The sequence below is a fragment of the Ursus arctos genome, unplaced genomic scaffold (assembly GCF_023065955.2).
Source record: "Ursus arctos isolate Adak ecotype North America unplaced genomic scaffold, UrsArc2.0 scaffold_2, whole genome shotgun sequence".
Classification (NCBI taxonomy): domain Eukaryota; kingdom Metazoa; phylum Chordata; class Mammalia; order Carnivora; family Ursidae; genus Ursus; species Ursus arctos.
Window position 1 is genome coordinate 55,588,348 of NW_026622874.1, and position 19,885 is coordinate 55,608,232.

At 44.4% G+C, this 19,885-nt stretch overlaps 1 protein-coding gene across 1 annotated transcript in view; it reads right to left on the reverse strand.

Moving 5' to 3' along the window:
• Positions 1-1,907: 1,907 nt before the first annotated feature.
• The window catches only part of DUSP10 (dual specificity phosphatase 10), a 39,733-nt gene continuing 21,755 nt past the window's right edge, over positions 1,908-19,885 (reverse strand). Inside the window, exons 3-4 of the mRNA XM_026517291.4 lie at positions 7,161-7,532; positions 1,908-3,193 (exon numbers count right to left, since the gene is read on the reverse strand). Coding sequence (XP_026373076.1) covers positions 2,928-3,193; positions 7,161-7,532 — 638 coding nt within the window. The 3' untranslated portion in view covers positions 1,908-2,927. The remainder of the gene's footprint in view (positions 3,194-7,160; positions 7,533-19,885) is intronic.

Here is a 19,885-nt window from a genome sequence, read left to right on the forward strand (position 1 = left end):
GTATCAACTGTGGAAATAAATGTATAGAGAGGAGCTGGAACTGTTGTTCTGTTCAACTTAAGGTTAACAGTGCCAGCTGTACTGCTGAACCTGTATGTAACAGATTCACGATATTGAATCATTAAATTAGCTCAGCACGAAACCACCGTTGCTGGATGGTGAGAACGATGCATGCATCGGTCAGTCAGAAACTCTTGCTTTCTCAGGAAGATGACACTCACAATTATTTCCCAGTGAGCCGAGGCACCTAGCGAGGCCCAGAAACCTGGGAAGTCTGGTTTTTAGAGCAATAGCTTGGTTAATCCATTTTATTTTCATGAAGTGGTTCACATTCCTCATGAAGAAATAGAGGCTAAGTGACTCAAAACAGATTAGCAAGAAAGACCCAAGTCTCTCTCAGAATTCTTGGTATGTGGGTTGGCAGGATTCCTGTCTGCCTCAGGACAGTCTTTCTCTCAAAATCATCAAGTTCAAAAAGCATAAATCATTTCCATGTAGCTAAAAAACAGAAATTGTACTGATTCCTCTCCTTGCTTTGTTTAAAAAAAAAAAAAAAAAGATAGATTAAAGAAAAGGGAAGGGGAAAAAAGCCTTACAGTCGATCAGAAATTTAACATTTGGATTTAGAATAGACAAAAAGAAATGCCTAGTAAATCACCATGTACTTTAAATCACTAATCATGTAACAACTTGATTTCTTAAATACGCTCTAGCACCGAGGAAATTGTTAGTCTGAAGAATAGAAAACACCATAAGAGAAATTTACTTTTCACCTGATTAGCTCTTTGTCGTAAAAATAATTCAAACAGCTCTCAGTTAATTCCTGTTCAGTTCGGTCTTCACTTTTTTCACTTCTAGCAGAAAAGCTATTTTAAAAAAATAAATGTCAAAAAATCCTGTTATAGTAGTTCTAAGCAATGCCTACAAAAATAGGTCAAACGTAGTCATCCAGAACTGGACATGCTCAAACTCTTCAATTCTGTCACTCACCCCAGGCAAATTTCAATTCGCTGTGAATCTTCCCCTTGGCCAAGTCCCTCTAGACATGTATTTTAATAAAACGTAGAAAACACTGACATCATGTTCTTCCCCTACGCCCATGTCCTCTTTTCCGTGCACTGGGAACCCATGGAACACCAGCGATGTATTAACCAAGTGTGATAGGAAAGTTATACTCATGGCGCTGAGGTCAATTGGCTGCCTTGCACTCTCCTCTCCGTGCTTAATGTTACCAAAAGATGTCAAGTGAGCAAGTGGCAAGAGCAGTGGCAAGGGGGCAGGGGAGGGACCGTCAAGACCCCTAAATGGCAAATGGTCACAAATATCTATCAGCCAGCCACCGGAAGGTCACAGAATTCTAACCAATCAATCTGGCAACGACCTGATCACCAGAGCTCAAAGCTGGGGTAGAGGGGGGTGGGGGAATGGGATAGACCGGTGATGGGTAGTAAGGAGGGCACGTATTGCATGGTGCACTGGGTGTTATACGCAACTAATGAATCATGGAATTTTACATCAAAAACCAGGGATGTACTGTATGGTGACTAACATAATAAAAAATATTATTATATAAAAAAAAAAAGGCTGGGGTAGAACTCCCCTTCTCCCTCTAAGGTGACTTCACCTGGGGTTTTCCCTAAGCGGAAAACTGCATTTGCGTAAGAGGGTAGAGGGCTGTGAGAACAGAGGGGATGATCACTGGGCAGATTGATAACTGGAGCTCTTTGGTTTCCTTGCTAATTCTCTCCGTGTCGCGGCAGAACGGAGAATATTTTCCCTTCCTCATCCCTTTCCCTATAAAAACATGTGTGTATTTCCAAGTATGTTACATGTACAAGTTAACCAGAGGTAAGAGATGCTTGAACTTGAGTTGAGGAAGAGAGGAGGAAAAAAGACACATCCCAAAATGAGTTTCATTTATATAATGAAAATAAATTTTTACACAATCAACAGAAACACATCAAGTTGGTTTTTTTTTTTGCGAAAAATATTTTTAAATAAATTTTTGTCTTTTTTTTTTTTTTTTTTTACATTCTGATATACATATGTAACAAGGTTTATGGCACTGTAACCAGAATCAAATAAAAAAAAAAAATTAAAGGAAAAAGGTGGGAAGGAAAATAATTGATTTTTATTGAATTCCTTTCTATCTCCAAGCTGGCAAATTTGCACTATTTGTCTATTATTCGGCTGCCAGCTCTAACTTGTTTGCACACTCAAAACACCGTGTTATTGCACAAGAAGCCGGTGAAGGCATAGGGTGTAATGGTCAGTTCCTCACTATTTCAAAAAATTCTCTTAAACCCAAAGAGGGGGGAAAAATAATCCAGAGTATGAAACACACAAAATCAACAGTAATCTTTTGTCTCTTTAAAGAATGTGAAGGGTTCTTAGACCACTTAAGCTGCCCTGATTTCCTCTTTGCACCAGTGAGCACAACAGGGCTTGGTTTGGTTGTGTTTTTGTTTCCTGTGTAGATGGCCCGGGCAGCTCTCAGGCCTTCGTGATTCAGTGTCTTTTCTGCCTCTTCCTTTTGGTTCTTTTTAATTTGTTTAAGTTGTAGTATCTTCGGTCTATGAACCTGCACAGACTATTCAATCATAAACTCTACAAATAGCTTAAAAGGAAAAGGGGGGAAGAAACAAGTTTTATTATATTTTTATTGTTGCTTAAAAAAATGACTCCTTTAGCCTCCCTGCTTTATCAGTTCATGGGAAGGAAATCTCAACGGCATCAAAAGATAAATTCTTCTCACACTTGTTAAAAATAAGAAGTTTTAAACAAGTTTTGTTTCCATTCACAAACTTGACCCCCATCTAAAAAAAAAGAAGGAAGAAAGAAAGAAAAAGAAAAAAAAGGAAAGAATCCATCCTTCTTCCTCTTCGTCTCTTAATGGAGACGAGGAATCCTTTCCATCCAGACTTTCGTCAGACGACCGTTTCCACGCCCATCAGCTTTGGTGTAAGGATTCGCGGTGTCACACCGTTGTTCAGGTCTTCCTCAAACTCCAGTAATTGCCCCATGAAGTTAAGGTTTGGGGAAATAATTGGTCGTTTGCCTTTGACAAATTTATAAGCATCAGTCATGGTCATCCGAGTGTGCTTCATCAAGTACGCGATGACGATGGTGGCGGAACGGGACACCCCGGCTTGGCAATGGATGAGAAGCCCCTTCCCACACTGGTGAGCTTCCTCTGCGAAAAGGGACAAAGCCAAGAGGTGCAGAAAGGAAGAAAGAGATGGAAAAAGAGAGATTAGCTTTTATCTAGACTTGACAACGCTATATGCTGCAGAGAGGAAAAAATAAATTCAAATGGCGGGGTGCCCGGGGGGCTCAGTGGGTTAAGCGTCTGCCTTCAGCTCAGGTCATGATCCCCGGGTCTTAGGATCGAGCCCCGCATTGGGCTCTCTGCTCAGAGGGGAGTCTGCTTCTCCCTCGCCCTCTGGCTGCTGCTCCCCCTGCCTGTACTCTCTCTCTGTCAAATAAATACATAAATAAAAACCTTTAAAAATAAATAAATAAATTCAAATGGCTTTAAAACTAAGTATAATCAGTAGTTAAATGTGTAGATTTACGTCGCAACCTCCAGAACTGGCTAAAAGCAATATTAGCATGGGTAAGAATTTACATTTCTCCATTTACTTATTTATTTTTAAAGATTTTATTTATTTATGTGACAGAGAGACAGCCAGCGAGAGAGGGAACACAAGCAGGGGGAGTGGGAGAGGAAGCAGCAGGCTCCCAGCGGAGGAGCCCGATGTGGGACTCGATCCCGGAACGCAGGGATCACGCCCTGAGCCGAAGGCAGACGCTTAACGACTGCGCTACCCAGGCACCCCTACATTTCTCTCTTTAAAGACAGGACTAGGGGAAGGAATCATTCATGACACAGTTCACGTCCCAGGTGGTGGCAACTTACTGAAGCCAGAGCCACAACCCAGGTAGCTTGCATGTTAAGCAAGCCCCTGATCAAGGAGACCCTTTTGATTAAGGATACTAATTCCAATCGCTAGGTTGCGTGGCTTATCAAAACTAGTGTTGTTAACAATGTCTGTCCCAGCCATGAAAGAAAAAAAAAACACATTTCTTTCTCTATATTATAGAATTGCTCTGTACAGGAATTGGTATTAAATGGAGAAGGATTTCAGTCTTGCTGAACTCTGAGGTTAGAGAAACAAAACCCAACTAGAAAGGTGCTATGTTCAGCTTCTTACCAGAAAAGCCTATTTTTGCAAATGTAATTACAAAGTTGGCAGTACACAGGCACAAGACGTCACCTACATCTGAAGTGTCCAACCCCCCCTGCATCCATGTATGCTGTTCCAACATGGCGGTGACGACAAAGATGGAAGAATTCCAGTGATGGCCCAGAAATCAGAGCAATTGAAAGAAGCAATACTTAATAAGTTTTCACATATATTAGAAGTTCAGAGGAGTAGCTTGTAGGCACTGCCTAAATGGAATCTTCCTGACATGTCTAGACTAAAAGGAGCCCCAAAGAAAGCATCCCTAGGGGCGCCTGGGTGGCACAGTGGTCAGGCGTCTGCCTTCGGCTCAGGGCGTGATACCGGCGTTCTGGGATCGAGCCCCGCATCAGGCTCCCCTGCTAGGAGCCTGCTTCTTCCTCTCCCACTCCCCCTGCTTGTGTTCCCTCTCTTGCTGGCTGTCTCTATCTCTGTCGAATAAATAAATTAAAAAAAAAAAAAGAAAGCATCCCTGAAGGAATATCGAGTAGATGAAGAGTATGGGAGGGGAGTAAGGAGGAGTGATCTAACTTAAACCACTTTTTTTTTCAGTTTCTTTTTTTTTTTTTTAAGTTTTTAAGTAATCTCTACACCCAATGTGGGGCTCAAATTCACAACCCAGAGATCAAGAGCTGCGTGCTCTTCCAACTGAGCCAGCCAGGCGCCCCTAACTTAAACTAGTTCTATCGGCTACCCAGCCGTGGACCAAGAAAAGAAAACATCATGCAAAATTCCATCTTAAAAATCTATGAAGTAAGCTTACTTCTCATAGATGAAAGTATCTGAGGAAAGTATTTCCCTTTTGCAATTTCTTCTCTTCAGCACAGACAATTTACGGACCTCCATACCAAGACAGGGAGGCCTGGTGATAGAAGATGAGCTGCAGAGTGCTAAGTTTGCCCACTCGTTCCACTACACATTAGATGAGCAAGTGGGAGTCACCTAGCTCCCCAGAGCTCCAACCCCCCGTCTACATAATGGGAGTAATACTCACTAACAAGGCTCAGGGATTATGGGAATAATATCCAACGCAGAAATAAATAAATTGGCACAGTTAAATCCTAAACATACACTCTGCTTAGTTTACAGCAGACTCTCAGTGAACGTCATTATGGTTACAAAACCTGCTGTTTCCCCTAAAGCTAGACCATACGATTTCAGTTTAATGATATAACAACAAGAATAACATCGTGCCTATGCGGGCTGTGATGCCGAATTATTCTTCAGGTTAAATGCTATTTGTTACTTGTTTTGTTTTCCTTCTAAAAAAATCAGATAAGCCTGAATAACCTATAAGGAATGCAGGTGTCTTGCTTGAAATCCTGTTGGGACAAGCATGTCTGCTGCTACTCTTTAAATGGAAAACAATCTCTTAACTTCCCCCAGCTGGAATTAAGTCAGATAAAATTGCAGTCATAACATCATATATCAACCAGAAAGTTCCTCTTCTACTTGGTGACAAGTATTTCTTCCTCGGGACTCAAGGTTTGATTCAAATATTATTAATAAAAAATCGAAGGTGTGTTTGCATTCACAGATGCTGGCATTCGGGAACTGACAGAGCACTGGGAACACTGCCCCAGCATATTGTAGAAAGGCCTCTGCCTCGAAGTCAAGAGCCTTGTGTTCTGCTCCCTTCTCTGACACTAAAATTCCTACGATCTTGGAGAAGTCACTTTATTTTTCTGAGTTCAGTGACCGCCCAGACTTTGCTTCCAGACTGAACAGTCCATGGTCCTGCACTGAAGGCACAATTAGCAAGGAAAACGGCTGGGTGACGTGACCAGAATTGCCAACTCTACAGCAAATCTACCAGACCCAAGGCTTTTTTTTTTTTTTTTTTTTTTCTGATAAAGGAGCACCAAACATGAGTGATTTCTTCCTGGGACAGAGGCCAGTAAGAACCTGCTATAATATTTAGGAAAAGTACTGGATCACCTTTTTGTGGTAATGAAGGTTAGAGTCACTTGAAAAAAAGTTGTTGAGTGTCTGCTAGGTGCCCAGTGTTCCGCCCAAATGATAATTTGAGTCTTAAAACAGTTCGAGGCTATACAAGCAGCAAAAGTTAAAGTTAAGAATAGAGTTGGGCTGGCAGTTACTTCCTTCTGGAGATTAAAGTCCGCTGTTGTTAGAATTCCCCTCCCTGGGAACTACTCAGGCCACACAACCTGATCTTTCCTACTTTAGCGAGTTTGGGGCGAGTCCCATGAAATCTAGTACCATCTCACTAATGCTCACATTTACACCCTTCTGATACCCAGTGTTTAAGAACTGAGACAAAGCAAGTAGAAGGGAAAAACAACTCAGCCCTCCACTCCTGTCTCCTCTGCACTGACAGGACGTGTACAGATGTTCACGACAGCACCGTTTTACTGAAAAACATTCTTCAGAAGCAGTCTTTCAGCAAATGCCACCTTTGCCTCAACCTCGTGTGAAGAAGCTATACCAAGTGCAGATTAATTTAACCCAAGGTAAGGGAGGCGTGGGTGAGTTTGGAGGTGGTGTTGTCTTCCCTGTATCTTACCTCTTACAAGGCGCCGACAAACATGGTAGACCAGATAGCCACGGCACCAGCTCTGGCCTCCCATGCCTCCCTCTCCGTTACTTCCTTTGTCGATCTGAGACAGAACATACCTACGTCCATCCTGACCACCTTTGCATTGCGAACTAGAGGGACGTGGATTCCCCCACCAAACTGAATCCCTGTTTCTTTACACCCATCCCACTGGCTCCCATGCATTCATTCAGCAGGCCGTGACTTAGGAGAACACCTTGGCCGCACCAGGTGGCAGAGCCCAAAAACACCTGAGAGCAGCTTTTTTGCAACTCGGGCATAAACCTTGGAGTTGATAGCAAAGCAAAAGCCAGAGGGGCAAGGAAGGAGGAAGACGAGAAGTCCCCGTGGGAGATAGTTACCGATGAATTCAAAAGCCTCTTCAAAGTACTGCCGTAGGTTCTGCTTGTTGCTGTCGGTCGCTGGCAGCCTCTTGTAGTTGAACAGGCCTTTCTCGTAGTGGTAGAGGGGCAGGTGAGTGGTGACGTTGATGACGTAGCCGATGTTCAGCCGCTGCATCGTGTCCAGGTCCTGAGCGTCCTGCTCATTGCCGAGGAACAGGAAGGGCAAGATGGGCGTCAGCTCTGCATTCTCGATGTCAGGGGTGGTGGGGACGGACTGAGGTAGCATGCTCGAGGCTGCAGACGCGCCGCCCCCCACCTCCCGGCACTCTTGGAGCTGGAGGGAGTTGTCACAGAGGTTTTCATGGTTCTGCTTAAAACTGCTAAGTCCACCTGGAGCAAACACACAGAAAGTGACAATGACCATCCCTAGAACTTCAGAGCTGGCAGAAGACGCCACTGTCCCCGGAGACATAAGTGTGCATTGTTGCAGATGCACATTTTTAAAAATAAGATCAGAACCAGAATGCAAGGCCATTTGGAGATCCAGGACAAGCTTCCGAGGATCTCACCGCATGCGGCACTTGGGCAAACCAAGTGGCATGCTCCCCGGAGAGAGTTCATTTGCAGCACCAGGCAATTTTATCAGCAGCAGATTGATCTGCTTCGAAGAGCCATATGCTCAGCGGCCTACATAGAACCTTGTACTTTGGGAGCCAAGGAAAGCATGGCCAACCTCCTTGGGCACTGTAGGCATGCGTCTTGCACTCGTCCGTAAGCTGACCTCACCCAGAAAGACAAGTTTGCTCCCAGTACAGCAGAACAGCTTTGGAGAGGGACCTTGGAAGACCCAGATTACCTTGGCTATAGACCCAGAAACACAACTTCTTGGTTCTGTGACTTAGGCAAGTCAATCTCTCTCTGTCCTTTGGTTCCCCATCTGTACAATGAGGGTAATAGCATCTACCTTCTAGTGTGACTGGGAGTCTGGACTGAATGAATACAAAGTGTGCAAACCTCCCCATCGCCAAGTACGGCATCGCTTTGGGGAAATACAGCTTAAGAGAGTGATCTAACCAAAGTATCCAGCTAGATGTATAAAGAGGTTTACTACAGCATTATCTGTTTTACAGAAAAGGCCAAGGACAAACACAAATTTAAAAAAAAGGAAAAGTTATTACATTCATCCAATGGAATATTATGTAGCCATTAAAAGTTGCGAAAAGAATATGAAAACAAAAGAAATGTTTCTATTTAATGTGAAATGAAACAAAGCCAATTCGAAAACATTCACCATACATGTGATCAAAAGCTTAAGGACCATGCAAAAAAGAACACTTGTTTAAGGTAGGAAATTTATGGATCAGAGTTTATTGTTTAAGTTTCTCCTTCAATATTTGTTACATATATCACACACATGCATAAGCCCAAAGGATTTCGAGAGGGTCAAATGACACCATGTACAAAGAAGGGCCAGGAAATCTGAGTTGATACTATTCCCACCAAGTGGGCTCTAATTCTCATCAAACAACGACATACCCTGGCCTTCCTTTTGAAAGGAGGGCGAAGTTAGAGATCTCCTATAAGCCGAAAGCCTCCAGAACACAGCACTTATGCCCTCTGATAGATGCCTTACATCTGTCCTGATAGTTTTAGGAGATAAGGCCGGAAACACAAAGTGTGGACAGGATACGGCTGTGTTGAAATAAAGACAGGAAGTCTATCTGTCCAGTAGTTTCTGAATGTAACGTCTGCCCTTCCCCATTTCAAGTCTCATCGTTGGCATCCTCAGCAGGAAGCTCCGGACTATCACCTACACCGGGTCCCAGGGCTGTGCTCACCCAGAACCCAGCCAGCTAGGCGCGACAACCAGGCAAGTCATATTTCCATTACGAGGTCCAGCGGTGACATACAGCTCATTCAAAGAGGACAATATTATGGGCACTCACTTCATTCATCAGTACGTGTCAAAACCTATCTTTGCTTTTTGAAAAGAAAAACAGGAGCTATACATTCATTTCAATGGATTTCTAGAATTAAACTCTCCCTTTACATGTTACTAGTTTACTCTGCTATGAAATCATGATTTAAAAGTTTGTCTGGGCCCTAAGAGATTATTTTTAAAGTAGACAGAAGAAATGGAAAATCAGAAAGACTTCAGTTGTGACTACTTTCTAAAAAAAAAATTGAAATTACCCACCATCACCATTACAAACTCCACGAAAGAGACTTTAAAGAGTTATTTTAAAATCTGCTCAGCTTTGCCTCCATAAAATCCAAGTAAACAATTCACACTGATTCTGTGATGGGAACCTAATTCACTTTTTTTTTTTTTCTTAAGAAAAAGGCAGTGGTTACACTTTTTCATATAAGATGTGAGGAAAGAACAACAAAATAAATTCAAAAGAAGTCTCAAAGGGGTTGGGGGGGACTTTTGTCTGTTCTTATTTAGGGTACTCAAGCTGTAATTTGTCTTAAAAGCAGCTAGTTTTTAAAAAATGCATGCCCAAAAAAAACCCACACACAGAAAAAAGCAGCATACAGCTTTTTAAAATTCTGTCTCTACACCTCCTTTCCCCATGACATCAGCTGGAGGCTCCCCACCTGCCCAGTTGCCATAGCAGTTACACAAAGACATACAATGACATCAGTTGGCATGATATCAGCTCTTTGAGTACAAACAATACAAGAAGAACTACTTTGTTTAAGGCCTTTGGTGCAACTGTGTTCTGGGGAGCCAATGATGTAATGCTAACAGGTGGCATGGGCCTTCCATTTGCCTAATGGGGGAAAAAAACCCATGGGGGAGGGGCGGAGGGAATTTGAGACAGACTGACACAGAATGCTCCGAATCCCAGGGGGTGCTCATGTACAAAACGACATGTATACTGTATGTTTAAGCCACGTGGGAACTCTGCTCATAGAATATTTGGAGATGGAGAAGATAGAAAAGGAAATGTTATGACTCAAATACATGAGTTGGACAAGGAAATTCTCCTTGAGGGGCATGGAGGGACAGTCTCTGGTTCACTTGTCGGTCTGCTGACCAGCACAGCCATCAGTACTCACGAAGGGTCGTGCATATCCATACACACAGTCACACACCTCTCCCGGGATGGTGCTTCAAGCAAAATCAACAGTCGACTCTCACAATGATGGCTTTTTAGAGCGATGTGTGCAGGGAGGGTGGTTTCCTTCTCTTAGGGGACTGGCATTGGAAGCCGGGGAAGGAGGGGAGGGAAGACTAAGGCTAATACGGTTTTCTCTTCCGACCTCCTTCCTCCCACCCTATCCCACTAGAGGCTGAACTGCCTGATCACTTAATGAGGAGCTTTGATTATGTCCTGTTCCTTATTACTACATAAGAACATTCTAACAGGATAACTAACAAGTGAGGTAGAGACAAAGTAGCTGGTGATTAAGAGCACATGTTAGAGGCAGGCAGACCCAGGCTGCAATGTGGATTCTGCCCCATAAGAGCTGTGAGTCCTGCTGCAAATCACCATCTCTCACTAAGCTCCGGTTTACTGATCTGTAAAGTGGGCATAACGTCACCCACCCCCTGAGTCGTGGTACGGGCAGCCTATGTAAACATGTTGATATATAACCAGGCATTTGATAAATAATGTCTTCTTACCCTGCTGTCATCACTGTCCTTGTCCTCGTCTCCCTTTGATCCGTCCACACTGCAGTCCGTGAGAACCCTAAAGGCTGTACGGTGGTTCTCAGGCCGGACAGCTTGGGTCTGAGTCCCAGCCCTGGCGACACCAGCTACCAGACCCTGAGCAAATTTCTTACCTCCTGGTTCCTCAGTTTCCCCAGATATAAAACAGGGATAATAATCATACCTCACACTCCCGTTTTGAGGATTAGACTAGTTAGTAAACATAAAGTTATTTTGAAACAACATCTATCCATGGCAAGCACTTTTTTTTGTTTTCATTACTTCGGGAAACTGCTATTTTAAAGATCTAAAAAAACCCATTTTCTTTTGCTTAATATAAAGACTCTAAGTGATCAGTAAGCTAATATTCCAGAGTTTTTACTTTTAATATTTTATTTAAAAAGAGCTAGGGACCAATGTACCTGAGCCGTTTTAACATTTAAATAATATACTTTCATCGTAAAGAAAGCCACAGATCCCTATCCTTCCTAAACAAATAGATCTGATCTCATTTGTTTGCCCTCGCTTTCCCAATAAAAACGGCATATTTTTTGAATTCCTGTGTGGTTGTTTTTTTGGGGTTTGTTCGGAGTTTTTTTTGTTTGATTGGGTTTTTCTTGTTTTTTTGTTTTTTTGGTTTTTTTTTGGGGGGGGTGTTTTGTTTGTTTTTTCCAGAGGAGGAGTATGTTTTAAATAAAGCTGCTCTCGGCCCATCCCTTCCCCCACCCCCCTCATCCCCACCGGGCCTCGGCCACCTTCTTCCCTACACGATTGCTTGCAGTCACAGTGCAAATATTTTCAAGGCATGAGCAACATTGCTGGGGGCAAACATTTCCAACCTTATCTCAAAACTAAGTTCTCTGCCAAAACGCGCATGGTCAGCACTTTGATTCTGAACGGGAATAACAAAGAAGATTCCACCCCTAAAGAAAAACATGTAGAAATACAAGTCCCGGTTTCTTCCAACAGCAAGGGACAGGCCCACTGAAGCAATGGAGTCTAGTTTTAGTGGGAAAGCTCTTTGTAGATGGGTTTCAGCTCCTGCTGCCGTTTTGGCGATTTTGCAGTCCTAGAAACAGCAGAGCCTTCTGTAATGTGATTCAGAAGCAGTGCTCTGGGTGGGAAAGGAAAGAACCACATCCAAAGGTAGAGTCTATAAGAAAGAAATTTCCATATTCTGAAGATGGACAGCACCTTCACATATATGCTTTTTGGCTTCATGCAAAGCTGGAAAGTGAGTGCTCTCCAGAAATGTCAGGGAAATGCTCACTGAAGGTCAACAAATGGAATGAACCCCCAAAGGGAGGTGGAGGGGGGTGAAAATGCAACTCTGAAAATGCAGCTTGCTGCGAGCATACTGATTACCCTTTTCTGTTGTCTACTTTCCCTTAGTGGGTGACTAGTCTTTTATTTTTCAAAATTTTTAAAAAAGATTTATTTATTTATTTATTTTAGAGAGAGAGAGAGAGAGAGAGAGCAAGCAGGGGGAGTGACACAGAGAGAGAGAATCTCCAGCAGACTCCATGCTGAGCCCGGAGCCCGATACAGAGCTCCATCTCACAACCCTGAGATCATGACCTAAGCTGAAATCAAGAGCTAGACACTCAACCAACTGAGCCTGGGTGAATAGTCTTTTAGAGTAAAACGCTACTTTGATGATAGTGGTTAAGAACACAGACTCTGGAATCACAGACTGCTTGGTTTTAAAATCCTGGCTGCCATCACTAGCAAGCTGTGTTACCTTGGGCAAGTTATTTCATACCCCTGCCCCTCTGTTTCCACATCCACAATATGCAGTTAACCCTGGTATCCATCTCCTAGCCCTCTTACCCTGCACAAAATGCTACATGAGTTAGATATTACTACTACCAAGGGGAGAGATATTGGTGTAAAACGGACCCTAAAGGATCCTATTTTGTGGGTCCTCCGTGGAAACTGCAATGCATCAAAGCCGACTTTCGAGATTCTATATACACAGGGATCCTTGTGGAAGAAACAAAGCCTGGATAAACTTGGGGGGGGGGGGGGATGCCAGGCTTCCTGCACTGAAACTCTCACAGATGGGGTCATGGTGATGTCATACTTTTCAAGGCAGAAAATCACTGACCTTCACAGGAGAAATATTTGGGATAGAAGCTAAATCCAGTTCCTGCTTGCTTTACATGGAATTGTCTTTATAGTCCATAGACTATATTTTATAGTAGGACTGATTTCAAGTTCAATGCCAGGTGGTGTCCCCTAAACTGTCTTATGATCCTGTCCCCCGCAACGTGTGGGGCGGCTGTATTAAAAAGAGAGGATGAGTCAAGTGAGAGCGCTGTGCCAGGAGGTATAGGAAGAAACAATGGGATTAAGAAACACTTTTGTTACCCAAGGAAGAGACAGACTTGGGAGGCTGGGTCCAGCAATTCGGTCAGTGGGACCATGAGTCAGCGATGAGTCTCCCTGTGATCCCTACAATCATGTCATTTCATTGCTTACATGTGAAATGTCCAACATGTGAAAAGACATAAACAAAGACGTATCATTAAGTTTAACCTTGATGACGTCAGGATCGTGAATCCAACCAGTACATACTGATGATTTGAGCAAATATTGTTAAGTGTTCCAGGAAGATAAATCTATGTTGCCTCTTGGGTTTTTTTTTGTTGTTATCATTATTGTTTTTGTTTTTTTTTTTAATTCTCTGGTCTCTTTGATAGGAAATACAAGTTATCCACAGATATATTTTAAAAGCCAACTCTATAAGGCAATCTATGATATATAAGGCAACAGGGGGAAAACTTTGCCTTGATTCTGAATAGTGGCTCAGCCACCTGCCAGCCGTATGGCTTTGTGAAAGTTATTGGGTGTTTCTGGACTAGTTTTCCTTAAGTATAAGATGGGAATACTACTACTCAGGTCTCTTGTGATGACTCAGTGAAACTACTAGTAAAATATCCATCCTGGTATCTTTAAGCAGGTATTCAAACCCTATAGCTATCTGGATAAGAACTGTCCGTGGGGCCACAAAGATAAGGAGCACTCCGGGTGGTCAGGTGCAGGAGGATGACTGTGCTCTGGAGCAGTCAGAGCTGGGGGCTGAGCTACAGGTGGGAGCTTGAAGGAAGGTACAGTTGGTTCAGAGACGTGAAGAAAAGAACGTTTGCCAGCACCAATCCCCGAGCAAGGGAAAGGGTGCCAAAGCACAGGCCACAGGGCACACCGCCTGCAGCTCTGCTCTTGCGTAAAGGTCATATTCGGTGCTATTGGGTCCCAGCTTAGACTCTGCTAATGCAAGAGGAAACAGCACGCAGAATGGGGGCTAGGTCTGGTGGTTGGCGGTCTCCCCTGGAAACTTCCTTACATTTAGTTATTCGTGTTCTAAGATTTCAGTAGAGGGAGGATATATAAGGCGATCAAATACACATAAATGCATTCCTGGCAAATTTTCTGGAGATACATGTATACATATACACACACACACACCTATATGCACACATGCACACACACACAGACACACATTTCTAGACATTTCAGAAATAGAGATATAGAAAAATTGTGTGTGTGTGTATATATAAATTTTCTATACCTATAATTCCCCAATTAGGTGAGATGTTCAACATTTTGCTCGGGGTTACCGCGTAAAATCTTAGTTTAAGCACCTCTAATACGTACACATGCAGCATCGCGTTACAACTAAAGCTGAGCCTTTAATACGCACTCATTTTTTTGTATTTTTCTTCCTATGTCTATCTAAATTAATAGCTTTAATAGAACTTCAGTCCTTGGAGAGCAGGAATAGTCTGATTTAAATCCCTCCGTACACAGGGCTTTGCCAAATGTCACAGGAGGACAGGTGGTTTGTTGATACATGTGATACCAACAACTGTAGGGAAGAGATACTGAGACAGACGATCAATCCCATTTCGGAAATAATTTACGAACATTAAAAGATAAAGTAAAAGATCTCTCTGGTGTCGACTTCACCTAGTGACAAATTACAGGTAGAAATTATTTCAGGAATGCTTCTCATAGGGGTGCTGGGTGGCTCAGTCGGTGAAGTGTCTCCTTTCAGCTCAGGTCTCCTTTCAACCCAGAGTCCCAGGTTCCAGCCCCACAGGGGGCTCCCCCCTCAGTGGGGAATCTGCTTCTCCCTCTTCCCCTCCCCCTTCTTGTGCTGGCTGGCTCGCGCCACTCTCTCTCTCTCTCTAAAAAAATAAAATAAAATAAAATCTTTAAAAAAAAAATGCCCCTCACAAAACTATCTCCCTGTAACAGACTAAAGGTCACTCTTGTTCTTATCCTTGATATTACTTAGTCTAACCAAGTGGTATTTAGTTATGTTTTGAGGAAAATTCCTGAAAAGTTTATACCAGAATTTTCTCAAATTGAGTTAATAATATAGTCCTTTCATTGGACTTCCTGCTGGGCAGATATCATAATTTAGACCACCGATGCTTACCCCAAATAAACACTGCTTGTCTAGTCACTGTAACTCGAGTAACTTACTTGTGTATCCTTCAGATTACCTGCCATCACTCCCACCACAATTGAGTAAATTACAAAATCCAGCATTCTGGAAATAAGCTAATACTTGACCATAATGTATACAGAGAACTAAAGTCCACTCTTGCTCCTTCCCAGTCTTCGTGCACTTTGAAATGAGCTCTCCACTTCACTTTTGTCTCTCCATACTTCTAGAGCTATTTTCAATCATTCACTTGTTCGGGGGCCCTTCTTTCTTATGTTTTAAAATACACTGCTTCCTTCTTGGATCCATAAAAATCTTTGTAGTGTCCTCAATGAAAAGAATTTTTTTATAAATCTCGCCTAAATAGTTACCTCAAAAAAGTAAACCAAATCAGACATTCCAGAGACTGAGGAACCACGATTTTTAAAAAGTTGAAAATGAAGCTCTGATCGCACACCTGCTAGGAAACACTGATCCTGGCACGTTTCTGTCCAAATTGCAAAGATTCTCCCTCTGTCCCCATGACCCCACACACCTCCCGGCTCCGAAGCTCCCTCCCCAGGGCATTGGAGTGCCCTCACTGCACTGGGATGGGTCAGAACAGGGCCCGGGATTATCTCTCAGCCTTGGGCAGAAGCTTCACTGCACAAAAAAAGCACTTTCTCCCACGGAGGGAGGTGCCCTTCTAATGCCCCCCTCCTACCACCCCAACTTTAAGGCTTTCGTGGGTAACCAGGGTTTAGGATACCCCAAGTTTAATTGTGTGTGTTGGAGGAGCACAGGCGGACGCTGGGAGAGGATTCTTCACAAGGATGTAAATCTGGGACCTCACGTATTTACATTAGAACAGAAAGCGTTGCCAGAAGCAACAGCTGATGACAGTCATGTTATTTTCCACAAAGACAACAATTAAACAGCTTCGTGTTATTTTAATGAGCAGATGACTTTTCTGCGAGTGGGATTCGAACTGCAAGATTTCAGAGTTCCCACAGCCCCGGGAACCCCTCAGGGTTTTGCAGGAGTCACTGGGACTTGAAGAGAGAGCACCCTTTGGCCCCCCTTCTCCAGGGCCAGCTCCTGTTTGTTCCTTCCTCTCCCTGCCTCCCGTCCCTCTCTCAGAAACCCTACAGGAGAATAAGGGAAGGAAATGAGAGAGGGGAGACTCTACCTGGAACGTGTGTGATGGTTGGCCTGCCAAGGAATCCGCAGATTATTTTTGAAACCTATTTTTAAAGAGTCCAGGGTAGGGGTGGGAAAAGAGGTCAGGCCCCTTCTCCACCCTGCCCCCCATAGTGAGGCTGGTAATGCTGAGAACCCCCTCTTGACACCCACTCTCCCCATTCTGCCAGAAAGGGTCAAGAAGAACCACCTGGAAGCCAGGCGTAAGCCTCACTGACTCCTGGGAGTCAGCGCTCCTGCCTGAGAGGCTGGGACAAGCCTCCCCCTCGCCCTTCCGCCCGGCCTGGACTGGGCATCGCCGCTGTCTGGTGGGTCCAGATGCCCCCTTCAGCCGCCCACTCCATCCAAAGACCCCCTGTGGAATCTCATTTTCGCCTCTGGAACGAGCTTCCCTCCCACGACCAAAAATGCCAATGAAAGAGACAGCATGTAATTGTTTTCTTTTCAGGACAGGCTTTGGGATTCAATGGAGTGAATTCCACAAAGAAGGGTGCCTCTCAAAATACAGGCTGGATGTGTGGACGGAAAAGAAGGGGGACCGGAGGGAGTTCCAGCCCCACGTCCCCGGAAATCTGTAAGTTCGTATTTCCTTCTGGTTCCTCTAACCTTCATGCCTCAACCGTCCCAAAGTCTCAGCGCAGACCAACCAGCTCCCAGGGAGAAGGGCACACCCAAACACTCAGCTCAAGCCTCTGGGTTTTCTTAACAGACACACCAGAGATATCAGCCTATGTTTCCCTTCTATAATCTCTTTTGTCTAAGAGCAAGGCCTCCTAGACTTTTTGGGATTTGAGTAATGGGCTGAAGATGCCCCTTCCTCTCTCCACCTCTCTCTGTCCCCATAGGTCAGGGTCCAATGGGAGGAGATGGATGATAAACATATAAACACACAAGAAAAAGGTAATGATTAATTATGATAAGGGCCATGAGGTGCCCTCCAGTTCCTGAGAGCTGCGAGAGGGAACTAATTAGATGGGGTTCAGGGAGGGCCTCCCTGGGGATGAGAAGGGACTGGCTGGCTTGGGAAAGGGATAGAGGGCAGAGAGAACCACACTGTTGGCAAGGGCAGGACACTGGCTAGGCTTGTGGTGACTCAAGGGAGCCCCATGGTTGAAGCCTAATAAGCAAGCAAAGGGAGGAAGTGTCCAGCCGAGGTCAAAAAACTCTGCAGACGGCCTCTTAGGGACATTAAGCAGTTAGGATTTTATTCTAAGTTCAGCGGGAAGCTCTTGAATGTTCAGAAGTCCATAATAGGGGATTATTATTTGTTTGAAAGGAAAAGGGGATCAAGAGAGAAGGGGGGGGAAATTAACTTACGACTTACATCTACTCCAAAACCTGGGCAAAAATCATGCCCTTTCTTTCCCAAAATACATCTTTTGTACCTGCTACAGGCTGACCTGTGTCCCCCACCCCATGCCCCCAAATTCACAGGTTGAAGCCTGACATTCCCACACACTCCAAAATGTGGTGGTATTTGGAGATGGAGGCCTTTGAGAGATCATTAGGTTTCAATGAGGTCATGGGGGTGGAGATCTCATGATGAGATTAATGCCCTTAAGAAGAGACGGAGAGCTTGGCAACTATCTATTCACCATCAAGGACACAGCGAGAAGGTGACCGTCCGCAAACCAGGAAGAGGACTCTCACCAGAACCAGACCATCCTGGCCCCCAGACCTCAGGCTTCCAGCCTCCAGAACTGGGAGAAAATAAACTTCCGTTGTTTAAGTGACCCAGTCTATGGTATTTTACAGACTAATACAGTACCACTTTTCAACACCAATATAGCTTATTTGTTTAAAATATAAATTATAATTCCTACTTTCAAAGAACCACACCCAAGCCTATGGATTACCTGAGAACCTGGCCCCTGAGAGCCAAACGAAGTCAGTACCATATCTTAAACTCAAGCCAGCGACATTCCAAGGTCAGGAAGAGGATGCTGCCTATAGGACCAACATGGCCCTCAGAAGCAGGTCCATGGAACCTTCCAGAACCTCAGTTCCATGTGCCAGCTGCAAGCGGAAAAGCCCACTCCATTCCCAAAGACACCTACCTCATTCGTTATACACTCCCTGTGGATCAGCTTTGCCCCATGCCCTCCCCGCAGCACCCCCCTGAGCAAAAGAACATTTTTGTTGGACAATTTCTGTGTATTTGGGAGGCCGCTCTCTACCACATTAGGGCTCCACCTTCTCTGTTCGCTAAAAAGCTCAATACCGGTTAGTCCATCAAGGCGGATTAAGGGAGGGGAAGAAAATCCATGAGATCATACTGGAAGGCGGCAGAGGGAAGAATGTTAACAGGAGGAGAGTGCTATAAAACACAAAAGCCATATTTTTCCCAGGAGCTCAACCAGATACTCTCCATTATTGTTTAATTCTCTGAAGAGAGGGAAAACATTCTTTGCTTTTCAGTGCAGAAGTTTAAATAACGAAGCATTGCTAAACAAACAAACAGAGGAAAGCCCAGTGAAGCTATTCATTAAACAGCCCCACTGCCGGAGAGGAGCACAGCTGCTTAGCGCTCCGGCTCCCCCGGGGACCGACATTTGTCTTAGACCCCAAATTAAACACATCACAACTTCACAGCAAAAGTATGTTTTCCAATGGGATTTAAGTAGGGTCCAATTAAATAAATCTCTAGAAATATCGAGAGCAAGCCTCAAGGGAGAGCATATTTCTACTGTGAAACATTCTCATTGGAAATTACATTCACAAAAGGTCATCTAGAAACATCCACGGCAAGAGGAGGGGAGGAGAGGCAGGAAGCAAGGCAAAGTGACACACACAAAGCCCGGGTGGCTTCACGACCACTGTGGATGGCAGCACCCGGCCAACAATCCTGGGTGCATCTTAGCTTGCTTTGAATGAAAGCCCCGTGTCCAAACAAACAGCTTGTGGGACGATGTGTTTTAATACGCTCTGGAGGTCAAAGGCTGTAGCTTAGGGAATTCAGGAAGTGGTAGGGGAAAAGATCAAGTGTCAACATCAAAATCTGAATTGTTTTACAGAACCCGTGTTTTCAGTTCACGAAAAGCATAGCAACAAGTTCCTCAAGTCACCGAGCTGAATTCTATATTTGGCAAGAATAACGAAGCAAGCCTGAGCATTTAACGATCAACTGCCAGAAAGAGCAGGCATGAGCTCCACTTGCAACGGAGTCCACCCAGCCCACCCGGGCCCCCCCAGTCAGGCCACGGGGTGAGGGCTGCGCTCCGGAGGGTGGGCCGGAAGCCAGGGAGGCCTCAGAGCCCAGAGAGATACATGAGGTCACACCAGGTCAAAAGCTAGCAGGTCCGCACCTCGTGGACCACCTTCTGAAAGTAAGGGGCAAATCCCCGAGAGAGACCAGTGCACCCGAGGAGGGGGGCTGGGATGATAGCCCGTGGACGTGGACTTGAGGCTAAGTGGAGGGCCGGCCAAGTCGTGGTCAGTTCAACCTGGGAC